This window comes from Hemitrygon akajei, chromosome 28, assembly GCF_048418815.1.
Source record: "Hemitrygon akajei chromosome 28, sHemAka1.3, whole genome shotgun sequence".
NCBI classification, from domain to species: Eukaryota; Metazoa; Chordata; class Chondrichthyes; order Myliobatiformes; family Dasyatidae; genus Hemitrygon; species Hemitrygon akajei.
The window spans coordinates 8,173,431-8,199,326 of record NC_133151.1 but is presented as its reverse complement, the minus strand read 5'-3'; the positions used below and the strand labels follow the sequence as shown (position 1 = coordinate 8,199,326).

Below are 25,896 nucleotides of genomic sequence, written 5' to 3'. Positions count from 1 at the left end.
GAGTCAATTAACCTGACGTGCACATGGTGCGATTTACGGTACCCAGTTAACCCACACGTCGGCACATCATTGGGCTGTGGCAGGGAAACCAAGTGGTGGCACAGCCGATGAATGAAAGGCAAGGGCCAGATCAAAGTGCGGGCAGAGGGAAAATCACCCCTCTTGTGCTTGACCTCATCACTCGAGGTTCAGTATCACGCAACCCTGCCGCTTTGATCTGGCCCACGCCTTCGGTAACCAGGTCCAGCACTTGCCTTTATTGGGATCTTCATCCTCCTCCTAACACAAGTTTTAAGGTTCATGGTTGTGGTGATGGGGTTACTATTGATGTTTCGCGTGGGTGACGTTGGATTGAAGGGAATGAGGTCTGAGAGTGTCTAGGCGAGGATTTGTGGGGGGTTGTAGCTAAAGGTTAGTTGGGGGGGCAGCTTTAGGTTTAGGGTTAGTGTGTAATTATGCAGGCAGAAGGAAAAAGCTCCCTCTTGTGCTGCTTGATCTCGTTACTGGAGAACCCAGGGGAAATCACAGGGAGGACGTGTAGTTGGGGGGAGAGAATCACTGGAGTGATGCTGATTCACCCTGATAACCTCAGTCTCTCTCTCTCCCCCTGCCCAGCTCTGGCTCGAAGCTTCGCTCTCCTCCCCGATGGTCTGAGCTGCTCGGGGTGTTGACGGTGGTGCACTGGCGACGAGGCCTGCGTGAAACATGGAGTACGCGAGGGAGGAGATGGTTCCGGTCTGCCCGAACCCCCTCTTCTTGCAGTGGCTGGTGGAGTGGCGAGACATGGCAGCGGAAAGGCAGCACAAGTCACAAATCGTTTACGAGAAGGTTTGCTAAGTCCCACTAATACCCACGTCATACCTTATTCAGGAGTTAACTGTCTCTCCAGCTCCTGTACTCAAAGGGAGAGGGTTAGACAGGAGGAGACAGAGAGTGTGGGTTAGACTGGCTGGGGCATAAAGGACATGGGGTGGTTAGACTGGGTGGGGTATTTAAGGGTGTTGGGGAGATTTGGTTGAGACTGGGTGAGGTGTCCAAGGGTTCTGGTGTTTGGTTTAGACTGGGTGGGGTATTTAAGGGTGTTGGGGAGATTTGGTTGAGACTGGGTGAGGTGTCCAAGGGTTCTGGTGTTTGGTTTAGTCTGGGTGGGGTATTTAAGGGTGTTGGGGAGATTTGGTTTAGACTGGGTGAGGTGTTCAAGGGTTCTGGTGTTTGGTATAGACTGAGTGAGGTTTTATCTGGTATTTGGTTTAGACTGAGTGAGGTTTTATCTGGTATTTGGTTTAGACTGAGTGAGGTTTTAACTATTTTTTGGTTCAGACTGGGTGGGATATTTAAAGGTGTTGGGGAGATTTGGTTTAGATTGGGTGAGGTGTTCAAGGGTTCTGGTGTTTGGTTTAGACTGGGTGAGGTGTTCAAGGGTTCTGGTGTTTGGTTTAGACTGGGTGAGGTGTTCATGGGTTCTGGTGTTTGGTTTAGACTGAGTGAGGTGTTCAAGGGTTCTGGTGTTTGGTTTAGACTGGGTGGGGTATTTAAGGGTGTTGGGCAGATTTGGTTCAGACTGAGTGAGGTGTTCAAGGGTTCTGGTGTTTGGTTTAGACTGGGTGGGGTATTTAAGGGTGTTGGGCAGATTTGGTTCAGACTGAGTGAGGTGTTCAAGGGTTCTGGTGTTTGGTTTAGACTGGGTGAAGTACTTAAGGCTGTTGGGGAGATTTGGGTCAGACTGAGTGAGGTGTTCAAGGGTTCTGGTGTTTGGTTTAGACTGGGTGGGGTATTTAAGGGTGTTGGGGAGATTTGGTTCAGACTGGGTGAGGTGTTCAAGGGTTCTGGTGTTTGGTTTAGACTGGGTGGGGTATTTAAGGGTGTTGGGGAGATTTGGTTTAGACTGGGTGAGGTGTTCAAGGGTTCTGGTGCTTGGTTTAGACTGGGTGAGGTATTTAAGGGTATTGGGGAGATTTGGTTTAGACTGGGTGAGGTGTTCAAGGGTTCTGGTGTTTGGTTTAGACTGGATGAGGTGTTCAAGGGTTCTGGTGTTTGGTTTAGACTGGGTGAGGTGTTCAAGGGTTCTGGTGTTTGGTTTAGACTGGGTGGGGTATTTAAGGGTGTTGGGGAGATTTGGTTTAGTCTGGGTGGGGTATTTAAGGGTTTTGGGGAGATTTGGTTTAGACTGTGAGGTGTTCAAGGGTTCTGGTGTTTGGTTTAGACTGGCTGGGGTATTTAAGGGTGTTGGGGAGATTTGGTTTAGACTGTATGAGGTGTTCAAGGGTTCTGGTGTTTGGTTTAGACTGGGTGAGGTGTTCAAGGGTTCTGGTGTTTGGTTTAGACTGGGTGAGGTGTTCAAGGGTTCTGGTGTTTGGTTTAGACTGGGTGAGGTGTTCAAGGGTTCTGGTGTTTGGTTTAGACTGAGTGAGGTGTTCAAGGGTTCTGGTGTTTGGTTTAGACTGGGTTAGGTGTTCAAGGGTTCTGGTGTTTGGTTTAGACTGGGTGAGGTGTTCAAGGGTTCTGGTGTTTGGTTTAGACTGGGTGGTGTGTTCAAGGGTTCTGGTGTTTGGTTTAGACTGGTTGGGTTATGTAAGGGTGTTGGGGGGATTTGATTTAGACTGGGTGAGGTGTTCAAGAGTTCTGGTGTTTGGTTTAGACTGGGTGGGGTATTTAAGGGTGTTGGGCGGATTTGATTTAGACTGGGTGAGGTGTTCAAGGGTTCTGGTGTTTGGTTTAGACTGGGTGGGGTATTTAAGGGTGTTGGGGAGATTTAGTTTAGACTGTGTGAGGTGTTCAAGGGTTCTGGTGTTTGGTTTAGACTGGTTGGATTATTTAAGGGTGTTGGGCAGATTTGGTTCAGACTGGGTGAGGTGTTCAAGGGTTCTGATGTTTGGTTTAGACTGGTTGGGTTATTTAAGGGTGTTGGGCAGATTTGATTTAGACTGGGTGAGGTGTTCAAGAGTTCTGGTGTTTGGTTTAGACTGGGTGAGGTGTTCAAGGGTTCTGGTGTTTGGTTTAGACTGGGTGGTGTGTTCAAGGGTTCTGTTGTTTGGTTTAGACTGGTTGGGTTATTTAAGGGTGTTGGGGAGATTTGATTTAGACTGGGTGAGGTGTTCAAGAGTTCTGGTGTTTGGTTTAGACTGGGTGAGGTGTTCAAGGGTTCTGGTGTTTGGTTTAGACTGGTTGGGTTATTTAAGGGGGTTGGGGAGATTTGGTTCAGACTGGGTGAGGTGTTCAAGGGTTCTGGTGTTTGGTTTAGACTGGGTGAGGTGTTCAAGGGTTCTGGTGTTTGGTTTAGACTGGGTGGGGTATTTAAGGGTGTTGGGGAGATTTAGTTTAGACTGTGTGAGATGTTCAAGGATTCTGGTGTTTGGTTTAGACTGGGTGGGATATTTAAGGGTGTTGGGGAGATTTGGTTCAGACTGAGTGAGGTGTTCAAGGGTTCTGGTGTTTGGTTTAGACTGGGTGAGGTATTTAAGGGTATTGGGGAGATTTGGTTCTGACTGGGTGAGGTGTTCAAGGGTTCTGGTGTTTGGTTTATACTGGGTGGGGTATTTAAGGGTGTTGGGGAGATTTGGTTTAGTCTCGGTGGGGTATTTAAGGGTATTGGGGAAATTTGGTTTAGTCTGTGTGACGTGTTCAAGGGTTCTGGTGTTTGGTTTAGACTGAGTTAGGTGTTCAAGGGTTCTAGTGTTTGGTTTAGACTGGGTGGGGTATTTAAGGGTGTTGGGGAGATTTGGTTTAGTCTGGGTGGGGTATTTAAGGGTATTGGGGAGATTTGGTTTAAACTGTGTGAGGTGTTCAAGGGTTCTGGTGTTTGGTTTAGACTGGGTGGTGTGTTCAAGGGTTCTGGTGTTTGGTTTAGACTGGTTGGGTTATTTAAGGGTGTTGGTGAGATTTGATTTAGACTGGATGAGGTGTTCAAGAGTTCTGGTGTTTGGTTTAGACTGGGTGAGGTACTTAAGGCTGTTGGGGAGATTTGGGTCAGACTGAGTGAGGTGTTCAAGGGTTCTGGTGTTTGGTTCAGAATGGGTGAGGTGTTCAAGGGTTCTGGTGTTTGGTTTAAACTGGGTGGGGTATTTAAGGGTCTTGGGGAGATTTGGTTTAGACTGTGTGAGGTGTTCAAGGGTTCTGGTGTTTGGTTTAGACTGGGTGAGGTGTTCAAGGGTTCTGGTGTTTGGTTTAGACTGGGTGAGGTGTTCATGGGTTCTGGTGTTTGGTTTAGACTGGGTGGGGTATTTAAGGGTGTTGGGGAGATTTAGTTTAGACTGTGTGAGATGTTCAAGGGTTCTGGTGTTTGGTTTAGACTGGGTGGGGTATTTAAGGGTGTTGGGGAGATTTGGTTCAGACTGAGTAAGGTGTTCAAGGGTTCTGGTGTTTGGTTTAGACTGGGTGAGGTATTTAAGGGTATTGGGGAGATTTGGTTCAGACTGGGTGAGGTGTTCAAGGGTTCTGGTGTTTGGTTTAGACTGGGTGGGGTATTTAATGGTGTTGGGGAGATTTGGTTTAGTCTGTGTGAGGTGTTCAAGGGTTCTGGTGTTTTGTTTAGACTGAGTGAGGTGTTCAAGGGTTCTGGTGTTTGGTTTAGACTGGGTGGGGTATTTAAAGGTGTTGGGGAGATTTGGTTTAGTCTGGGTGGGGTATTTAATCGTATTGGGGAGATTTGGTTTAGTCTGTGTGAGGTGTTCAAGGGTTCTGGTGTTTGGTTTAGACTGGGTGGGGTATTTAAGGTTTTGGGGTGATTTGGTTTAGACTGAGTGAGGTGTTCAAGGGTTCTTGTGTTTGGTTTAGACTGGGTGGTGTATTTAAGGATTTTGGGGAGATTTGGTTTAGTCTGGGTGAGATGTTCAAGGGTTCTGGTGTTTGGTTTAGACTGGGTGATGTGTTCAAGGGTTCTGGTGTTTGGTTTAGACTGGGTGAGGTGTTCAAGGGTTCTGGTGTTTGGTTTAGACTGGATGTGGTGTTCAAGGGTTCTGGTGTTTGGTTTAGACTGGGTGAGGTGTTCAAGGGTTCTGGTGTTTGGTTTAGACTGGTTGGGTTATTTAAGGGTGTTGGTGAGATTTGATTTAGACTGGGTGAGGTGTTCAAGAGTTCTGGTGTTTGGTTTAGACTGGGTGAGGTACTTAAGGCTGTTGGGGAGATTTGGGTCAGACTAAGTGAGGTGTTCAAGGGTTCTGGTGTTTGGTTTAGACTGGGTGGGGTATTTAAGGTTTTGGGGTGATTTGGTTTAGACTGAGTGAGGTGTTCAAGGGTTCTTGTGTTTGGTTTAGACTGGGTGGTGTATTTAAGGATTTTGGGGAGATTTGGTTTAGTCTGGGTGAGATGTTCAAGGGTTCTGGTGTTTGGTTTAGACTGGGTGATGTGTTCAAGGGTTCTGGTGTTTGGTTTAGACTGGGTGAGGTGTTCAAGGGTTCTGGTGTTTGGTTTAGACTGGATGTGGTGTTCAAGGGTTCTGGTGTTTGGTTTAGACTGGGTGGTGTGTTCAAGGGTTCTGGTGTTTGGTTTAGACTGGTTGGGTTATTTAAGGGTGTTGGTGAGATTTGATTTAGACTGGGTGAGGTGTTCAAGAGTTCTGGTGTTTGGTTTAGACTGGGTGAGGTACTTAAGGCTGTTGGGGAGATTTGGGTCAGACTGAGTGAGGTGTTCAAGGGTTCTGGTGTTTGGTTTAGACTGGGTGGGGTATTTAAGGGTGTTGGGCAGATTTGGTTTAGACTGGGTGAGGTGTTCAAGGGTTCTGGTTTTTGGTTTAGACTGGTTGGGTTATTTAAGGGGGTTGGGGAGATTTGGTTCAGACTGGGTGTGGTGTTCAACGGTTCTTGTGTTTGGTTTAGACTGGGTGAGGTGTTCAAGGGTTCTGGTGTTTGGTTTAGACTGGGTGGGGTATTTAAGGGTATTGGGGAGATTTGGTTCAGACTGGGTGAGGTGTTCAAGGGTTCTGGTGTTTGGTTTAGACTGGGTGGGGTATTTAAGGGAGTTCGGGAGATTTGGTTTAGACTGTGTGAGGTGTTCAAGGGTTCTGGTGTTTGGTTTAGACTGAGTGAGGTGTTCAAGGGTTATGGTGTTTGGTTTAGACTGACTGAGGTCTTCAAGGGTTCTGGTGTTTGGTTTAGAATGGGTGGGGTATTTAAGGGTGTTGGGGAGATTTGGTTTAGTCTGGGTGAGGTATTTAAGGGTATTGGGGAGATTTGGTTTAGTCTGTGTGAGGTGTTCAAGGGTTCTGGTGTTTGGTTTAGACTGGGTGGGGTATTTAAGGTTTTGGGGTGATTTGGTTTAGACTGAGTGAGGTGTTCAAGGGTTCTTGTGTTTGGTTTAGACTGGGTGGTGTATTTAAGGATTTTGGGGAGATTTGGTTTAGTCTGGGTGAGATGTTCAAGGGTTCTGGTGTTTGGTTTAGACTGGGTGATGTGTTCAAGGGTTCTGGTGTTTGGTTTAGACTGGGTGAGGTGTTCAAGGGTTCTGGTGTTTGGTTTAGACTGGATGTGGTGTTCGAGGGTTCTGGTGTTTGGTTTAGACTGGGTGAGGTGTTCAAGCGTTCTGGTGTTTGGTTTAGACTGAGTGAGGTGTTCAAGTGTTCTGGTGTTTGGTTTAGACTGGGTGGTGTGTTCAAGGGTTCTGGTGTTTGTTTTAGACTGAGTGAGGTGTTCAAGAGTTCTGGTGTTTGGTTTAGACTAGGTGGGGTATTTAAGGGTGTTGGGCAGATTTGATTTAGACTGGGTGAGGTGTTCAAGGGTTCTGGTGTTTGGTTTAGACTGGGTGGGGTATTTAAGGGTGTTGGGCAGATTTGGTTCAGACTGGGTGAGGTTTTCAAGGGTTCTGGTGTTTGGTTTAGACTGGGTGAGGTGTTCAAGGGTTCTGGTGTTTGGTTTAGACTGGGTGAGGTGTTCAAGGGTTCTGGTGTTTGGTTTAGTCTGTGTGAGGTGTTAGAGGGTTCTGGTGTTTGGTTTAGACTGGGTGGGGTATTTAAGGGTGTTGGGGAGATTTGGTTTAGTCTGTTGGGGTATTTAAGTGTATTGGGGAGATTTGGTTTAGACTGTGTGAGGTGTTCAAGGGTTCTGGTGTTTGGTTTAGACTGGGTGAGGTATTTAAGGGTATTGGGGAGATTTGGTTCAGACTGGGTGAGGTGTTCAAGGGTTCTGGTGTTTGGTTTAGACTGGGTGGGGTGTTCAAGGGTTCTGATGTTTGGTTTAGACTGGTTGGGTTATTTAAATGTGTTGGGCAGATTTGATTTAGACTGGGTGAGGTGTTCAAGAGTTCTGGTGTTTGGTTTAGACTGGGTGAGGTGTTCAAGGGTTCTGGTGTTTGGTTTAGACTGGGTGGGGTATTTAATGGTGTTGGGGAGATTTGGTTTAGACTGTGTGAGGTGTTCAAGGGTTCTGGTGTTTGGTTTAGACTGGGTGAGGTGTTCAAGGGTTCTGGTGTTTGGTTTAGACTGAGTCAGGTGTTCAAGGGTTCTGGTGTTTGGTTTAGACTGGGTGGGGTATTTAAGGGTGTTGGGGAGATTTGGTTGAGACTGGGTGAGGTGTCCAAGGGTTCTGGTGTTTGGTTTAGACTGGGTGGGGTATTTAAGGGTGTTGGGGAGATTTGGTTGAGACTGGGTGAGGTGTCCAAGGGTTCTGGTGTTTGGTTTAGTCTGGGTGGGGTATTTAAGGGTGTTGGGGAGATTTGGTTTAGACTGGGTGAGGTGTTCAAGGGTTCTGGTGTTTGGTATAGACTGAGTGAGGTTTTATCTGGTATTTGGTTTAGACTGAGTGAGGTTTTATCTGGTATTTGGTTTAGACTGAGTGAGGTTTTAACTATTTTTTGGTTCAGACTGGGTGGGATATTTAAAGGTGTTGGGGAGATTTGGTTTAGATTGGGTGAGGTGTTCAAGGGTTCTGGTGTTTGGTTTAGACTGGGTGAGGTGTTCAAGGGTTCTGGTGTTTGGTTTAGACTGGGTGAGGTGTTCATGGGTTCTGGTGTTTGGTTTAGACTGAGTGAGGTGTTCAAGGGTTCTGGTGTTTGGTTTAGACTGGGTGGGGTATTTAAGGGTGTTGGGCAGATTTGGTTCAGACTGAGTGAGGTGTTCAAGGGTTCTGGTGTTTGGTTTAGACTGGGTGGGGTATTTAAGGGTGTTGGGCAGATTTGGTTCAGACTGAGTGAGGTGTTCAAGGGTTCTGGTGTTTGGTTTAGACTGGGTGAAGTACTTAAGGCTGTTGGGGAGATTTGGGTCAGACTGAGTGAGGTGTTCAAGGGTTCTGGTGTTTGGTTTAGACTGGGTGGGGTATTTAAGGGTGTTGGGGAGATTTGGTTCAGACTGGGTGAGGTGTTCAAGGGTTCTGGTGTTTGGTTTAGACTGGGTGGGGTATTTAAGGGTGTTGGGGAGATTTGGTTTAGACTGGGTGAGGTGTTCAAGGGTTCTGGTGCTTGGTTTAGACTGGGTGAGGTATTTAAGGGTATTGGGGAGATTTGGTTTAGACTGGGTGAGGTGTTCAAGGGTTCTGGTGTTTGGTTTAGACTGGATGAGGTGTTCAAGGGTTCTGGTGTTTGGTTTAGACTGGGTGAGGTGTTCAAGGGTTCTGGTGTTTGGTTTAGACTGGGTGGGGTATTTAAGGGTGTTGGGGAGATTTGGTTTAGTCTGGGTGGGGTATTTAAGGGTTTTGGGGAGATTTGGTTTAGACTGTGAGGTGTTCAAGGGTTCTGGTGTTTGGTTTAGACTGGCTGGGGTATTTAAGGGTGTTGGGGAGATTTGGTTTAGACTGTATGAGGTGTTCAAGGGTTCTGGTGTTTGGTTTAGACTGGGTGAGGTGTTCAAGGGTTCTGGTGTTTGGTTTAGACTGGGTGAGGTGTTCAAGGGTTCTGGTGTTTGGTTTAGACTGGGTGAGGTGTTCAAGGGTTCTGGTGTTTGGTTTAGACTGAGTGAGGTGTTCAAGGGTTCTGGTGTTTGGTTTAGACTGGGTTAGGTGTTCAAGAGTTCTGGTGTTTGGTTTAGACTGGGTGAGGTGTTCAAGGGTTCTGGTGTTTGGTTTAGACTGGGTGGGGTATTTAATGGTGTTGGGGAGATTTGGTTTAGACTGTGTGAGGTGTTCAAGGGTTCTGGTGTTTGGTTTAGACTGGGTGAGGTGTTCAAGGGTTCTGGTGTTTGGTTTAGACTGAGTCAGGTGTTCAAGGGTTCTGGTGTTTGGTTTAGACTGGGTGGGGTATTTAAGGGTGTTGGGGAGATTTGGTTGAGACTGGGTGAGGTGTCCAAGGGTTCTGGTGTTTGGTTTAGACTGGGTGGGGTATTTAAGGGTGTTGGGGAGATTTGGTTGAGACTGGGTGAGGTGTCCAAGGGTTCTGGTGTTTGGTTTAGTCTGGGTGGGGTATTTAAGGGTGTTGGGGAGATTTGGTTTAGACTGGGTGAGGTGTTCAAGGGTTCTGGTGTTTGGTATAGACTGAGTGAGGTTTTATCTGGTATTTGGTTTAGACTGAGTGAGGTTTTATCTGGTATTTGGTTTAGACTGAGTGAGGTTTTAACTATTTTTTGGTTCAGACTGGGTGGGATATTTAAAGGTGTTGGGGAGATTTGGTTTAGATTGGGTGAGGTGTTCAAGGGTTCTGGTGTTTGGTTTAGACTGGGTGAGGTGTTCAAGGGTTCTGGTGTTTGGTTTAGACTGGGTGAGGTGTTCATGGGTTCTGGTGTTTGGTTTAGACTGAGTGAGGTGTTCAAGGGTTCTGGTGTTTGGTTTAGACTGGGTGGGGTATTTAAGGGTGTTGGGCAGATTTGGTTCAGACTGAGTGAGGTGTTCAAGGGTTCTGGTGTTTGGTTTAGACTGGGTGGGGTATTTAAGGGTGTTGGGCAGATTTGGTTCAGACTGAGTGAGGTGTTCAAGGGTTCTGGTGTTTGGTTTAGACTGGGTGAAGTACTTAAGGCTGTTGGGGAGATTTGGGTCAGACTGAGTGAGGTGTTCAAGGGTTCTGGTGTTTGGTTTAGACTGGGTGGGGTATTTAAGGGTGTTGGGGAGATTTGGTTCAGACTGGGTGAGGTGTTCAAGGGTTCTGGTGTTTGGTTTAGACTGGGTGGGGTATTTAAGGGTGTTGGGGAGATTTGGTTTAGACTGGGTGAGGTGTTCAAGGGTTCTGGTGCTTGGTTTAGACTGGGTGAGGTATTTAAGGGTATTGGGGAGATTTGGTTTAGACTGGGTGAGGTGTTCAAGGGTTCTGGTGTTTGGTTTAGACTGGATGAGGTGTTCAAGGGTTCTGGTGTTTGGTTTAGACTGGGTGAGGTGTTCAAGGGTTCTGGTGTTTGGTTTAGACTGGGTGGGGTATTTAAGGGTGTTGGGGAGATTTGGTTTAGTCTGGGTGGGGTATTTAAGGGTTTTGGGGAGATTTGGTTTAGACTGTGAGGTGTTCAAGGGTTCTGGTGTTTGGTTTAGACTGGGTGAGGTGTTCAAGGGTTCTGGTGTTTGGTTTAGACTGAGTGAGGTGTTCAAGGGTTCTGGTGTTTGGTTTAGACTGGGTTAGGTGTTCAAGGGTTCTGGTGTTTGGTTTAGACTGGGTGAGGTGTTCAAGGGTTCTGGTGTTTGGTTTAGACTGGGTGGTGTGTTCAAGGGTTCTGGTGTTTGGTTTAGACTGGTTGGGTTATGTAAGGGTGTTGGGGGGATTTGATTTAGACTGGGTGAGGTGTTCAAGAGTTCTGGTGTTTGGTTTAGACTGGGTGGGGTATTTAAGGGTGTTGGGCGGATTTGATTTAGACTGGGTGAGGTGTTCAAGGGTTCTGGTGTTTGGTTTAGACTGGGTGGGGTATTTAAGGGTGTTGGGGAGATTTAGTTTAGACTGTGTGAGGTGTTCAAGGGTTCTGGTGTTTGGTTTAGACTGGTTGGATTATTTAAGGGTGTTGGGCAGATTTGGTTCAGACTGGGTGAGGTGTTCAAGGGTTCTGATGTTTGGTTTAGACTGGTTGGGTTATTTAAGGGTGTTGGGCAGATTTGATTTAGACTGGGTGAGGTGTTCAAGAGTTCTGGTGTTTGGTTTAGACTGGGTGAGGTGTTCAAGGGTTCTGGTGTTTGGTTTAGACTGGGTGGTGTGTTCAAGGGTTCTGTTGTTTGGTTTAGACTGGTTGGGTTATTTAAGGGTGTTGGGGAGATTTGATTTAGACTGGGTGAGGTGTTCAAGAGTTCTGGTGTTTGGTTTAGACTGGGTGAGGTGTTCAAGGGTTCTGGTGTTTGGTTTAGACTGGTTGGGTTATTTAAGGGGGTTGGGGAGATTTGGTTCAGACTGGGTGAGGTGTTCAAGGGTTCTGGTGTTTGGTTTAGACTGGGTGAGGTGTTCAAGGGTTCTGGTGTTTGGTTTAGACTGGGTGGGGTATTTAAGGGTGTTGGGGAGATTTAGTTTAGACTGTGTGAGATGTTCAAGGATTCTGGTGTTTGGTTTAGACTGGGTGGGATATTTAAGGGTGTTGGGGAGATTTGGTTCAGACTGAGTGAGGTGTTCAAGGGTTCTGGTGTTTGGTTTAGACTGGGTGAGGTATTTAAGGGTATTGGGGAGATTTGGTTCTGACTGGGTGAGGTGTTCAAGGGTTCTGGTGTTTGGTTTATACTGGGTGGGGTATTTAAGGGTGTTGGGGAGATTTGGTTTAGTCTCGGTGGGGTATTTAAGGGTATTGGGGAAATTTGGTTTAGTCTGTGTGACGTGTTCAAGGGTTCTGGTGTTTGGTTTAGACTGAGTTAGGTGTTCAAGGGTTCTGGTGTTTGGTTTAGACTGGGTGGGGTATTTAAGGGTGTTGGGGAGATTTGGTTTAGTCTGGGTGGGGTATTTAAGGGTATTGGGGAGATTTGGTTTAAACTGTGTGAGGTGTTCAAGGGTTCTGGTGTTTGGTTTAGACTGGGTGGTGTGTTCAAGGGTTCTGGTGTTTGGTTTAGACTGGTTGGGTTATTTAAGGGTGTTGGTGAGATTTGATTTAGACTGGATGAGGTGTTCAAGAGTTCTGGTGTTTGGTTTAGACTGGGTGAGGTACTTAAGGCTGTTGGGGAGATTTGGGTCAGACTGAGTGAGGTGTTCAAGGGTTCTGGTGTTTGGTTCAGACTGGGTGAGGTGTTCAAGGGTTCTGGTGTTTGGTTTAAACTGGGTGGGGTATTTAAGGGTCTTGGGGAGATTTGGTTTAGACTGTGTGAGGTGTTCAAGGGTTCTGGTGTTTGGTTTAGACTGCGTGAGGTGTTCAAGGGTTCTGGTGTTTGGTTTAGACTGGGTGAGGTGTTCATGGGTTCTGGTGTTTGGTTTAGACTGGGTGGGGTATTTAAGGGTGTTGGGGAGATTTAGTTTAGACTGTGTGAGATGTTCAAGGGTTCTGGTGTTTGGTTTAGACTGGGTGGGGTATTTAAGGGTGTTGGGGAGATTTGGTTCAGACTGAGTAAGGTGTTCAAGGGTTCTGGTGTTTGGTTTAGACTGGGTGAGGTATTTAAGGGTATTGGGGAGATTTGGTTCAGACTGGGTGAGGTGTTCAAGGGTTCTGGTGTTTGGTTTAGACTGGGTGGGGTATTTAATGGTGTTGGGGAGATTTGGTTTAGACTGTGTGAGGTGTTCAAGGGTTCTGGTGTTTGGTTTAGACTGGGTGAGGTGTTCAAGGGTGTTGGGGAGATTTGGTTTAGTCTGGGTGGGGTATTTAAGGGTATTGGGGAGATTTGGTTTAGTCTGTGTGAGGTGTTCAAGGGTTCTGGTGTTTTGTTTAGACTGAGTGAGGTGTTCAAGGGTTCTGGTGTTTGGTTTAGACTGGGTGGGGTATTTAAAGGTGTTGGGGAGATTTGGTTTAGTCTGGGTGGGGTATTTAATCGTATTGGGGAGATTTGGTTTAGTCTGTGTGAGGTGTTCAAGGGTTCTGGTGTTTGGTTTAGACTGGGTGGGGTATTTAAGGTTTTGGGGTGATTTGGTTTAGACTGAGTGAGGTGTTCAAGGGTTCTTGTGTTTGGTTTAGACTGGGTGGTGTATTTAAGGATTTTGGGGAGATTTGGTTTAGTCTGGGTGAGATGTTCAAGGGTTCTGGTGTTTGGTTTAGACTGGGTGATGTGTTCAAGGGTTCTGGTGTTTGGTTTAGACTGGGTGAGGTGTTCAAGGGTTCTGGTGTTTGGTTTAGACTGGATGTGGTGTTCAAGGGTTCTGGTGTTTGGTTTAGACTGGGTGAGGTGTTCAAGGGTTCTGGTGTTTGGTTTAGACTGGTTGGGTTATTTAAGGGTGTTGGTGAAATTTGATTTAGACTGGGTGAGGTACTTAAGGCTGTTGGGGAGATTTGGGTCAGACTGAGTGAGGTGTTCAAGGGTTCTGGTGTTTGGTTTAGACTGGGTGGGGTATTTAAGGTTTTGGGGTGATTTGGTTTAGACTGAGTGAGGTGTTCAAGGGTTCTTGTGTTTGGTTTAGACTGGGTGGTGTATTTAAGGATTTTGGGGAGATTTGGTTTAGTCTGGGTGAGATGTTCAAGGGTTCTGGTGTTTGGTTTAGACTGGGTGATGTGTTCAAGGGTTCTGGTGTTTGGTTTAGACTGGGTGAGGTGTTCAAGGGTTCTGGTGTTTGGTTTAGACTGGATGTGGTGTTCAAGGGTTCTGGTGTTTGGTTTAGACTGGGTGGTGTGTTCAAGGGTTCTGGTGTTTGGTTTAGACTGGTTGGGTTATTTAAGGGTGTTGGTGAGATTTGATTTAGACTGGGTGAGGTGTTCAAGAGTTCTGGTGTTTGGTTTAGACTGGGTGAGGTACTTAAGGCTGTTGGGGAGATTTGGGTCAGACTGAGTGAGGTGTTCAAGGGTTCTGGTGTTTGGTTTAGACTGGGTGGGGTATTTAAGGGTGTTGGGCAGATTTGGTTTAGACTGGGTGAGGTGTTCAAGGGTTCTGGTTTTTGGTTTAGACTGGTTGGGTTATTTAAGGGGGTTGGGGAGATTTGGTTCAGACTGGGTGTGGTGTTCAACGGTTCTTGTGTTTGGTTTAGACTGGGTGAGGTGTTCAAGGGTTCTGGTGTTTGGTTTAGACTGGGTGGGGTATTTAAGGGTATTGGGGAGATTTGGTTCAGACTGGGTGAGGTGTTCAAGGGTTCTGGTGTTTGGTTTAGACTGGGTGGGGTATTTAAGGGAGTTCGGGAGATTTGGTTTAGACTGGGTGAGGTGTTCAAGGGTTCTGGTGTTTGGTTTAGACTGAGTGAGGTGTTCAAGGGTTATGGTGTTTGGTTTAGACTGACTGAGGTCTTCAAGGGTTCTGGTGTTTGGTTTAGAATGGGTGGGGTATTTAAGGGTGTTGGGGAGATTTGGTTTAGTCTGGGTGAGGTATTTAAGGGTATTGGGGAGATTTGGTTTAGTCTGTGTGAGGTGTTCAAGGGTTCTGGTGTTTGGTTTAGACTGGGTGGGGTATTTAAGGTTTTGGGGTGATTTGGTTTAGACTGAGTGAGGTGTTCAAGGGTTCTTGTGTTTGGTTTAGACTGGGTGGTGTATTTAAGGATTTTGGGGAGATTTGGTTTAGTCTGGGTGAGATGTTCAAGGGTTCTGGTGTTTGGTTTAGACTGGGTGATGTGTTCAAGGGTTCTGGTGTTTGGTTTAGACTGGGTGAGGTGTTCAAGGGTTCTGGTGTTTGGTTTAGACTGGATGTGGTGTTCAAGGGTTCTGGTGTTTGGTTTAGACTGGGTGAGGTGTTCAAGCGTTCTGGTGTTTGGTTTAGACTGAGTGAGGTGTTCAAGTGTTCTGGTGTTTGGTTTAGACTGGGTGGTGTGTTCAAGGGTTCTGGTGTTTGTTTTAGACTGAGTGAGGTGTTCAAGAGTTCTGGTGTTTGGTTTAGACTGGGTGGGGTATTTAAGGGTGTTGGGCAGATTTGATTTAGACTGGGTGAGGTGTTCAAGGGTTCTGGTGTTTGGTTTAGACTGGGTGGGGTATTTAAGGGTGTTGGGCAGATTTGGTTCAGACTGGGTGAGGTTTTCAAGGGTTCTGGTGTTTGGTTTAGACTGGGTGAGGTGTTCAAGGGTTCTGGTGTTTGGTTTAGACTGGGTGAGGTGTTCAAGGGTTCTGGTGTTTGGTTTAGTCTGTGTGAGGTGTTAGAGGGTTCTGGTGTTTGGTTTAGACTGGGTGGGGTATTTAAGGGTGTTGGGGAGATTTGGTTTAGTCTGTTGGGGTATTTAAGTGTATTGGGGAGATTTGGTTTAGACTGTGTGAGGTGTTCAAGGGTTCTGGTGTTTGGTTTAGACTGGGTGAGGTATTTAAGGGTATTGGGGAGATTTGGTTCAGACTGGGTGAGGTGTTCAAGGGTTCTGGTGTTTGGTTTAGACTGGGTGGGGTGTTCAAGGGTTCTGATGTTTGGTTTAGACTGGTTGGGTTATTTAAATGTGTTGGGCAGATTTGATTTAGACTGGGTGAGGTGTTCAAGAGTTCTGGTGTTTGGTTTAGACTGGGTGAGGTGTTCAAGGGTTCTGGTGTTTGGTTTAGACTGGGTGGGGTATTTAATGGTGTTGGGGAGATTTGGTTTAGACTGTGTGAGGTGTTCAAGGGTTCTGGTGTTTGGTTTAGACTGGGTGAGGTGTTCAAGGGTTCTGGTGTTTGGTTTAGACTGAGTCAGGTGTTCAAGGGTTCTGGTGTTTGCTTTAGACTGGGTGGGGTATTTAAGGGTGTTGGGGAGATTTGGTTTAGTCTGGGTGGGGTATTTAAGGGTATTGGGGAGATTTGGTTTAGTCTGTGTGACGTGTTCAAGGGTTCTGGTGTTTGGTTTAGACTGGTTGGGTTATTTAAGGGTGTTGGTGAGATTTGATTTAGACTGGGTGAGGTGTTCAAGAGTTCTGGTGTTTGGTTTAGACTGGGTGAGGTACTTAAGGCTGTTGGGGAGATTTGGGTCAGACTGAGTGAGGTGTTCAAGGGTTCTGGTGTTTGGTTTAGTCTGGGTGGGGTATTTAAGGGTGTTGGGCGGATTTGGTTTAGACTGGGTGAGGTGTTCAAGGGTTCTGGTTTTTGGTTTAGACTGGTTGGGTTATTTAAGGGGGTTGGGGAGATTTGGTTCAGACTGGGTGAGGTGTTCAACGGTTCTTGTGTTTGGTTTAGACTGGGTGAGGTGTTCAAGGGTTCTGGTGTTTGGTTTAGACTGGGTGGGGTATTTAAGGGTGTTGGGGAGATTTGGTTCAGACTGGGTGAGGTGTTCAAGGGTTCTGGTGTTTGGTTTAGACTGGGTGGGGTATTTAAGGGAGTTCGGGAGATTTGGTTTAGACTGTGTGAGGTGTTCAAGGATTCTGGTGTTTGGTTTAGACTGAGTGAGGTGTTCAAGGGTTATCGTGTTTGGTTTAGACTGACAGGTCTTCAAGGGTTCTGGTGTTTGGTTTAGAGTGGGTGGGGTATTTAAGGGTGTTGGGGAGATTTGGTTTAGTCTGGGTGGGGTATTTAAGGGTATTGGGGAGATTTGGTTTAAACTGTGTGAGGTGTTCAAGGGTTCTGGTGTTTGGTTTAGACTGGGTGGTGTGTTCAAGGGTTCTGGTATTTGGTTTAGACTGGTTGGGTTATTTAAGGGTGTTGGTGAGATTTGATTTAGACTGGGTGAGGTGTTCAAGAGTTCTGGTGTTTAGTTTAGACTGGGTGAGGTACTTAAGGATGTTGGGGAGATTTGGGTCAGACTGAGTGAGGTGTTCAAGGGTTCTGGTGTTTGGTTTAGTCTGGGTGGGGTATTTAAGGGTGTTGGGCAGATTTGGTTTAGACTGGGTGAGGTGTTCAAGGGTTCTGGTTTTTGGTTTAGACTGGTTGGGTTATTTAAGGGGGTTGGGGAGATTTGGTTCAGACTGTGTGAGGTGTTCAACGGTTCTTGTGTTTGGTTTAGACTGGGTGGGGTATTTAAGGGTGTTGGGCAGATTTGATTTAGACTGGGTGAGGTGTTCAAGGGTTCTGGTGTTTGGTTTAGACTGGGTGGGGTATTTAAGGGTGTTGGGCAGATTTGGTTCAGACTGGGTGAGGTTTTCAAGGGTTCTGGTGTTTGGTTTAGACTGGGTGAGGTGTTCAAGGGTTCTTCTGTTTGGTTTAGACTGGGTGAGGTGTTCAAGGGTTCTGGTGTTTGGTTTAGTCTGTGTGAGGTGTTAGAGGGTTCTGGTGTTTGGTTTAGACTGGGTGAAGTATTTAAGGCTGTTGGGGAGATTTGGTTTAGTCTGTTGGGGTAATTAAGTGTATTGGGGAGATTTGGTTTAGACTGTGTGAGGTGTTCAAGGGTTCTGGTGTTTGGTTTAGACTGGGTGAGGTATTTAAGGGTATTGGGGAGATTTGGTTCAGACTGGGTGAGGTGTTCAAGGGTTCTGGTGTTTGGTTTAGACTGGGTGGGGTGTTCAAGGGTTCTGATGTTTGGTTTAGACTGGTTGGGTTATTTAAGGGTGTTGGGCAGATTTGATTTAGACTGGGTGAGGTGTTCAAGAGTTCTGGTGTTTGGTTTAGACTGGGTGGTGTGTTCAAGGGTTCTGTTGTTTGGTTTAGACTGGTTGGGTTATTTAAGGGTGTTGGTGAGATTTGAATTAGACTGGGTGAGGTGTTCAAGGGTTCTGGTGTTTGGTTTAGACTGGTTGGGTTATTTAAGGGGGTTGGGGAGATTTGGTTCAGACTGGGTGAGGTGTTCAAGGGTTCTGGTGTTTGGTTTAGACTGGGTGAGGTGTTCAAGGGTTCTGGTGTTTGGTTTAGACTGGGTGGGGTATTTAAGGGTGTTGGGGAGATTTGGTTTAGTCTGGGTGGGTTATTTAAGGGTTTTGGGGAGATTTGGTTTAAACTGTGTGAGGTGTTCAAGGGTTCTGGTGTTTGGTTTAGACTGGGTGGTGTGTTCAAGGGTTCTGGTGTTTGGTTTAGACTGGTTGGGTTATTCAAGGGTGTTGGTGAGATTTGATTTAGACTGGGTGAGGTGTTCAAGAGTTCTGGTGTTTGGTTTAGACTGGGTGAGGTACTTAAGGCTGTTGGGGAGATTTGGGTCAGACTGAGTGAGGTGTTCAAGGGTTCTGGTGTTTGGTTCAGACTGGGTGAGGTGTTCAAGGGTTCTGGTGTTTGGTTTAAACTGGGTGGGGTATTTAAGGGTGTTGGGGAGATTTGGTTTAGTCTGGGTGGGGTATTTAAGGGTATTGGGGAGATTTGGTTTAGTCTGTGTGACGTGTTCAAGGGTTCTGGTGTTTGGTTTAGACTGAGTTAGGTGTTCAAGGGTTCTGGTGTTTGGTTTAGACTGGGTGGGGTATTTAAGGGTGTTGGGGAGATTTGGTTTAGTCTGGGTGGGGTATTTAAGGGTATTGGGGAGATTTGGTTTAAACTGTGTGAGGTGTTCAAGGGTTCTGGTGTTTGGTTTAGACTGGGTGGTGTGTTCAAGGGTTCTGGTGTTTGGTTTAGACTGGTTGGGTTATTTAATGGTGTTGGTGAGATTTGATTTAGACTGGGTGAGGTGTTCAAGAGTTCTGGTGTTTGGTTTAGACTGGGTGAGGTACTTAAGGCTGTTGGGGAGATTTGGGTCAGACTGAGTAAGGTGTTCAAGGGTTCTGGTGTTTGGTTTAGACTGGGTGGGGTATTTAAGGGGGTTGGGGAGATTTGGTTCAGACTGGGTGAGGTGTTCAAGGGTTCTGGTGTTTGGTTTAGACTGGGTGGGGTATTTAAGGGTGTTGGGGAGATTTGGTTCAGACTGGGTGAGGTGTTCAAGGGTTCTGGTGTTTGGTTTAGACTGGGTGGGGTATTTAATGGAGTTCGGGAGATTTGGTTTAGACTGTGTGAGGTGTTCAAGGGTTCTGGTGTTTGGTTTAGACTGAGTGAGGTGTTCAAGGGTTATGGTGTTTGGTTTAGACTGACTGAGGTCTTCAAGGGTTCTGGTGTTTGGTTTAGAATGGGTGGGGTATTTAAGGGTGTTGGGGAGATTTGGTTTAGTCTGGGTGGGGTATTTAAGGGTGTTGGGGAGATTTGGTTTAGTCTGTTGGGGTATTTAAGTGTATTGGGGAGATTTGGTTTAGACTGTGTGAGGTGTTCAAGGGTTCTGGTGTTTTGTTTAGACTGAGTGAGGTGTTCAAGGGTTCTGGTGTTTGGTTTAGACTGGGTGGGGTATTTAAAGGTGTTGGGGAGATTTGGTTTAGTCTGGGTGGGGTATTTAATCGTATTGGGGAGATTTGGTTTAGTCTGTGTGAGGTGTTCAAGGGTTCTGGTGTTTGGTTTAGACTGTTTGGGGTATTTAAGGTTTTGGGGTGATTTGGTTTAGACTGAGTGAGGTGTTCAAGGGTTCTGGTGTTTGGTTTAGACTGGGTGAGGTGTTCAAGGGTTCTGGTGTTTGGTTTAGACTGGATGTGGTGTTCAAGGGTTCTGGTGTTTGGTTTAGACTGGGTGGTGTGTTCAAGGGTTCTGGTGTTTGGTTTAGACTGAGTGAGGTGTTCAAGGGTTCTGGTGTTTGGTTTAGACTGGTTGGGTTATTTAAGGGTGTTGGAGAGATTTGATTTAGACTGGGTGAGGTGTTCAAGAGTTCTGGTGTTTGGTTTAGACTGGGTGGGGTATTTAAGTGTGTTGGGCAGATTTGATTTAGACTGGGTGAGGTGTTCAAGGGTTCTGGTGTTTGGTTTAGACTGGGTGGGGTATTTAAGGGTGTTGCGCAGATTTGGTTCAGACTGGGTGAGGTTTTCAAGGGTTCTGGTGTTTGGTTTAGACTGGGTGAGGTGTTCAAGGGTTCTGGTGTTTGGTTTAGACTGGGTGAGGTGTTCAAGGGTTCTGGTGTTTGGTTTAGTCTGTGTGAGGTGTTAGAGGGTTCTGGTGTTTGGTTTAGACTGGGTGGGGTATTTAAGGGTGTTGGGGAGATTTGGTTTAGTCTGTTGGGGTATTTAAGTGTATTGGGGAGATTTGGTTTAGACTGTGTGAGGTGTTCAACGGTTCTGGTGTTTGGTTTAGACTGGGTGAGGTGTTCAAGGGTTCTGGTGTTTGGTTTAGACTGGTTGGGTTATTTAAGGGGGTTGGGGAGATTTGGTTCAGACTGTGTGAGATGTTCAAGGGTTCTGGTGTTTGGTTTAGACTGTGTGGGGAATTTAAGGGTGTTGGGGAGATTTGGTTCAGACTGAGTGAGGTGTTCAAGGGTTCTGGTGTTTGGTTTAGACTGGGTGAGGTATTTAAGGGTATTGGGGAGATTTGGTTCAGACTGGGTGAGGTGTTCAAGGGTTCTGGTGTTTGGTTTAGACTGGGTGAGGTGTTCAAGGGTTCTGGTGTTTGGTTTAGACTGGGTGAGGTGTTCAAGGGTGTTGGGGAGATTTGGTTCAGACTGAGTGAGGTGTTCAAGGGTTCTGGTGTTTGGTTTAGACTGGGTGAGGTGTTCAAGGGTTCTGGTGTTTGGTTTAGACTGGGTGGGGTATTTAAGGGTGTTGGGGAGATTTAGTTTAGAATGTGTGAGATGTTCAAGGGTTCTTGTGTTTGGTTTAGACTGGGTGGGGTATTTAAGGGTGTTGGGGAGATTTGGTTCAGACTGGGTGAGGTGTTCAAGGGTTCTGGTGTTTGGTTTAGACTGGGTGAGGTGTTCAAGGGTTCTGGTGTTTGGTTTAGACTGAGTGAGGTGTTCAAGGGTTCTGGTGTTTGGTTTAGACTGGGTGGGGTATTTAAGGGTGTTGGGGAGATTTGGTTTAGTCTGGGTGGGGTATTTAAGGGTATTGGGGAGATTTGGTTTAGTCTGTGTGAGATGTTCAAGGGTTCTGGTGTTTGGTTTAGACTGGGTGGGGTATTTAAGGGTGTTGGGGAGATTTGGTTTAGACTGTGTGAGGTGTTCAAGGGTTCTGGTGTTTGGTTTAGACTGGGTGAAGTATTTAAGGCTGTTGGGGAGATTTGGTTTAGTCTGTTGGGGTATTTAAGTGTATTGGGGAGATTTGGTTTAGACTGTGTGAGGTGTTCAAGGGTTCTGGTGTTTGGTTTAGACTGGGTGAGGTATTTAAGGGTATTGGGGAGATTTGGTTCAGACTGGGTGAGGTGTTCAAGGGTTCTGGTGTTTGGTTTAGACTGGGTGGGGTGTTCAAGGGTTCTGATGTTTGGTTTAGACTGGTTGGGTTATTTAAGGGTGTTGGGCAGATTTGATTTAGACTGGGTGAGGTGTTCAAGAGTTCTGGTGTTTGGTTTAGACTGGGTGGTGTGTTCAAGGGTTCTGTTGTTTGGTTTAGACTGGTTGGGTTATTTAAGGGTGTTGGTGAGATTTGAATTAGACTGGGTGAGGTGTTCAAGGGTTCTGGTGTTTGGTTTAGACTGGTTGGGTTATTTAAGGGGGTTGGGGAGATTTGGTTCAGACTGGGTGAGGTGTTCAAGGGTTCTGGTGTTTGGTTTAGACTGGGTGAGGTGTTCAAGGGTTCTGGTGTTTGGTTTAGACTGGGTGGGGTATTTAAGGGTGTTGGGGAGATTTGGTTTAGTCTGGGTGGGTTATTTAAGGGTTTTGGGGAGATTTGGTTTAAACTGTGTGAGGTGTTCAAGGGTTCTGGTGTTTGGTTTAGACTGGGTGGTGTGTTCAAGGGTTCTGGTGTTTGGTTTAGACTGGTTGGGTTATTCAAGGGTGTTGGTGAGATTTGATTTAGACTGGGTGAGGTGTTCAAGAGTTCTGGTGTTTGGTTTAGACTGGGTGAGGTACTTAAGGCTGTTGGGGAGATTTGGGTCAGACTGAGTGAGGTGTTCAAGGGTTCTGGTGTTTGGTTCAGACTGGGTGAGGTGTTCAAGGGTTCTGGTGTTTGGTTTAAACTGGGTGGGGTATTTAAGGGTGTTGGGGAGATTTGGTTTAGTCTGGGTGGGGTATTTAAGGGTATTGGGGAGATTTGGTTTAGTCTGTGTGACGTGTTCAAGGGTTCTGGTGTTTGGTTTAGACTGAGTTAGGTGTTCAAGGGTTCTGGTGTTTGGTTTAGACTGGGTGGGGTATTTAAGGGTGTTGGGGAGATTTGGTTTAGTCTGGGTGGGGTATTTAAGGGTATTGGGGAGATTTGGTTTAAACTGTGTGAGGTGTTCAAGGGTTCTGGTGTTTGGTTTAGACTGGGTGGTGTGTTCAAGGGTTCTGGTGTTTGGTTTAGACTGGTTGGGTTATTTAATGGTGTTGGTGAGATTTGATTTAGACTGGGTGAGGTGTTCAAGAGTTCTGGTGTTTGGTTTAGACTGGGTGAGGTACTTAAGGCTGTTGGGGAGATTTGGGTCAGACTGAGTAAGGTGTTCAAGGGTTCTGGTGTTTGGTTTAGACTGGGTGGGGTATTTAAGGGGGTTGGGGAGATTTGGTTCAGACTGGGTGAGGTGTTCAAGGGTTCTGGTGTTTGGTTTAGACTGGGTGGGGTATTTAAGGGTGTTGGGGAGATTTGGTTCAGACTGGGTGAGGTGTTCAAGGGTTCTGGTGTTTGGTTTAGACTGGGTGGGGTATTTAATGGAGTTCGGGAGATTTGGTTTAGACTGTGTGAGGTGTTCAAGGGTTCTGGTGTTTGGTTTAGACTGAGTGAGGTGTTCAAGGGTTATGGTGTTTGGTTTAGACTGACTGAGGTCTTCAAGGGTTCTGGTGTTTGGTTTAGAATGGGTGGGGTATTTAAGGGTGTTGGGGAGATTTGGTTTAGTCTGGGTGGGGTATTTAAGGGTGTTGGGGAGATTTGGTTTAGTCTGTTGGGGTATTTAAGTGTATTGGGGAGATTTGGTTTAGACTGTGTGAGGTGTTCAAGGGTTCTGGTGTTTTGTTTAGACTGAGTGAGGTGTTCAAGGGTTCTGGTGTTTGGTTTAGACTGGGTGGGGTATTTAAAGGTGTTGGGGAGATTTGGTTTAGTCTGGGTGGGGTATTTAATCGTATTGGGGAGATTTGGTTTAGTCTGTGTGAGGTGTTCAAGGGTTCTGGTGTTTGGTTTAGACTGTTTGGGGTATTTAAGGTTTTGGGGTGATTTGGTTTAGACTGAGTGAGGTGTTCAAGGGTTCTGGTGTTTGGTTTAGACTGGGTGAGGTGTTCAAGGGTTCTGGTGTTTGGTTTAGACTGGATGTGGTGTTCAAGGGTTCTGGTGTTTGGTTTAGACTGGGTGGTGTGTTCAAGGGTTCTGGTGTTTGGTTTAGACTGAGTGAGGTGTTCAAGGGTTCTGGTGTTTGGTTTAGACTGGTTGGGTTATTTAAGGGTGTTGGAGAGATTTGATTTAGACTGGGTGAGGTGTTCAAGAGTTCTGGTGTTTGGTTTAGACTGGGTGGGGTATTTAAGTGTGTTGGGCAGATTTGATTTAGACTGGGTGAGGTGTTCAAGGGTTCTGGTGTTTGGTTTAGACTGGGTGGGGTATTTAAGGGTGTTGCGCAGATTTGGTTCAGACTGGGTGAGGTTTTCAAGGGTTCTGGTGTTTGGTTTAGACTGGGTGAGGTGTTCAAGGGTTCTGGTGTTTGGTTTAGACTGGGTGAGGTGTTCAAGGGTTCTGGTGTTTGGTTTAGTCTGTGTGAGGTGTTAGAGGGTTCTGGTGTTTGGTTTAGACTGGGTGGGGTATTTAAGGGTGTTGGGGAGATTTGGTTTAGTCTGTTGGGGTATTTAAGTGTATTGGGGAGATTTGGTTTAGACTGTGTGAGGTGTTCAACGGTTCTGGTGTTTGGTTTAGACTGGGTGAGGTGTTCAAGGGTTCTGGTGTTTGGTTTAGACTGGTTGGGTTATTTAAGGGGGTTGGGGAGATTTGGTTCAGACTGTGTGAGATGTTCAAGGGTTCTGGTGTTTGGTTTAGACTGTGTGGGGAATTTAAGGGTGTTGGGGAGATTTGGTTCAGACTGAGTGAGGTGTTCAAGGGTTCTGGTGTTTGGTTTAGACTGGGTGAGGTATTTAAGGGTATTGGGGAGATTTGGTTCAGACTGGGTGAGGTGTTCAAGGGTTCTGGTGTTTGGTTTAGACTGGGTGAGGTGTTCAAGGGTTCTGGTGTTTGGTTTAGACTGGGTGAGGTGTTCAAGGGTGTTGGGGAGATTTGGTTCAGACTGAGTGAGGTGTTCAAGGGTTCTGGTGTTTGGTTTAGACTGGGTGAGGTGTTCAAGGGTTCTGGTGTTTGGTTTAGACTGGGTGGGGTATTTAAGGGTGTTGGGGAGATTTAGTTTAGAATGTGTGAGATGTTCAAGGGTTCTTGTGTTTGGTTTAGACTGGGTGGGGTATTTAAGGGTGTTGGGGAGATTTGGTTCAGACTGGGTGAGGTGTTCAAGGGTTCTGGTGTTTGGTTTAGACTGGGTGAGGTGTTCAAGGGTTCTGGTGTTTGGTTTAGACTGAGTGAGGTGTTCAAGGGTTCTGGTGTTTGGTTTAGACTGGGTGGGGTATTTAAGGGTGTTGGGGAGATTTGGTTTAGTCTGGGTGGGGTATTTAAGGGTATTGGGGAGATTTGGTTTAGTCTGTGTGAGATGTTCAAGGGTTCTGGTGTTTGGTTTAGACTGGGTGGGGTATTTAAGGGTGTTGGGGAGATTTGGTTTAGTCTGGGTGGGGTATTTAAGGGTATTGGGAAGATTTGGTTTAGATTGTGTGAGGTATTCAAGGGTTCTGGTGTTTGGTTTAGACTGGGTTAGGTGTTCAAGGGTTCTTGTGTTTGGTTTAGACTGGGTGAGGTGTTCAAGGGTTCTGGTGTTTGGTTTAGACTGGATGAGGTGTTCAAGGGTTCTGGTGTTTGGTTTAGACTGGGTAAGGTGTTCTAGGGTTCTAGTGTTTGGTTTAGACTGGCTGAGGTGTTCAAGGGTTCTGGTGTTTGGTTTAGACTGAGTGAGGTTTTCAAGGATTCTTGTGTTTGGTTTAGACTGGTTGGGTTATTTAAGGGTGTTGGGGAGATTTGATTTAGACTGGGTGAGGTGTTCAAGAGTTCTGGTGTTTGGTTTAGACTGGGTGAGGTGTTCAAGGGTTCTGGTGTTTGGTTTAGACTGGTTGGGTTATTTAAGGGGGTTGGGGAGATTTGGTTCAGACTGGGTGAGGTGTTCAAGGGTTCTTGTGTTTCGTTTAGACTGGGTGAGGTGTTCAAGGGTTCTGATGTTTGGTTTAGACTGGGTGGGGTATTTAAGGGTGTTGGGTAGAATTAGTTTAGACTGTGTGAGATGTTCAAGGGTTCTGGTGTTTGGTTTAAATTGGGTGGGGTATGTAAGGGTGTTGGGGAGATTTGGTTCAGACTGAGTGAGGTGTTCAAGGGTTCTGGTGTTTGGTTTAGACTGGGTGGGGTATTTCAGGGTGTTGGGGAGATTTGGTTTGGACTGTGTGAGGTGTTCAAGGGTTCTGGTGTTTGGTTTAGACTGGGTGAGGTGTTCAAGGGTTCTGGTGTTTGGTTTAGACTGGGTGAGGTGTTCAAGGGTTCTGGTGTTTGGTTTAGACTGCGTGAGGTGTTCAAGGGTTCTGGTGTTTGGTTTAGACTGGGTGAGGTGTTCAAGGGTTCTGGTGTTTGGTTTAGACTGGGTGGGGTATTTAAGGGTGTTGGGGAGATTTGGTTCAGACTGGGTGAGGTGTTCAAGGGTTCTGGTGTTTGGTTTAGACTGGGTGGGGTATTTAAGGGAGTTCGGGAGATTTGGTTTAGACTGTGTGAGGTGTTCAAGGGTTCTGGTGTTTGGTTTAGACTGAGTGAGGTGTTCAAGGGTTATGGTGTTTGGTTTAGACTGACAGGTCTTCAAGGGTTCTGGTGTTTGGTTTAGAGTGGGTGGGGTATTTAAGGGTGTTGGGGAGATTTGGTTTAGTCTGGGTGGGGTATTTAAGGGTATTGGGGAGATTTGGTTTAAACTGTGTGAGGTGTTCAAGGGTTCTGGTGTTTGGTTTAGACTGGGTGGTGTGTTCAAGGGTTCTGGTGTTTGGTTTAGACTGGGTGAGGTACTTAAGGCTGTTGGGGAGATTTGGGTCAGACTGAGTGAGGTGTTCAAGGGTTCTGGTGTTTGGTTTAGTCTGGGTGGGGTATTTAAGGGTGTTGGGCAGATTTGGTTTAGACTGGGTGAGGTGTTCAAGGGTTCTGGTTTTTGGTTTAGACTGGTTGGGTTATTTAAGGGGGTTGGGGAGATTTGGTTCAGACTGGGTGAGGTGTTCAACG

General features: G+C 46.5%; 1 protein-coding gene across 6 annotated transcripts in view; it reads left to right on the top strand.

Annotated features, from left to right (window-relative positions):
• The window catches only part of mus81 (MUS81 structure-specific endonuclease subunit), a 202,677-nt gene that overhangs the window by 14,752 nt on the left and 162,029 nt on the right, over nucleotides 1-25,896 (top strand). For all 6 annotated transcript variants that reach the window (XM_073031287.1, XM_073031285.1, XM_073031284.1 and 3 more), the window contains exon 2: nucleotides 616-828. In XM_073031287.1, the coding sequence (XP_072887388.1) occupies nucleotides 706-828 (123 nt within the window). In that variant the 5' untranslated portion in view covers nucleotides 616-705. The remainder of the gene's footprint in view (nucleotides 1-615; nucleotides 829-25,896) is intronic.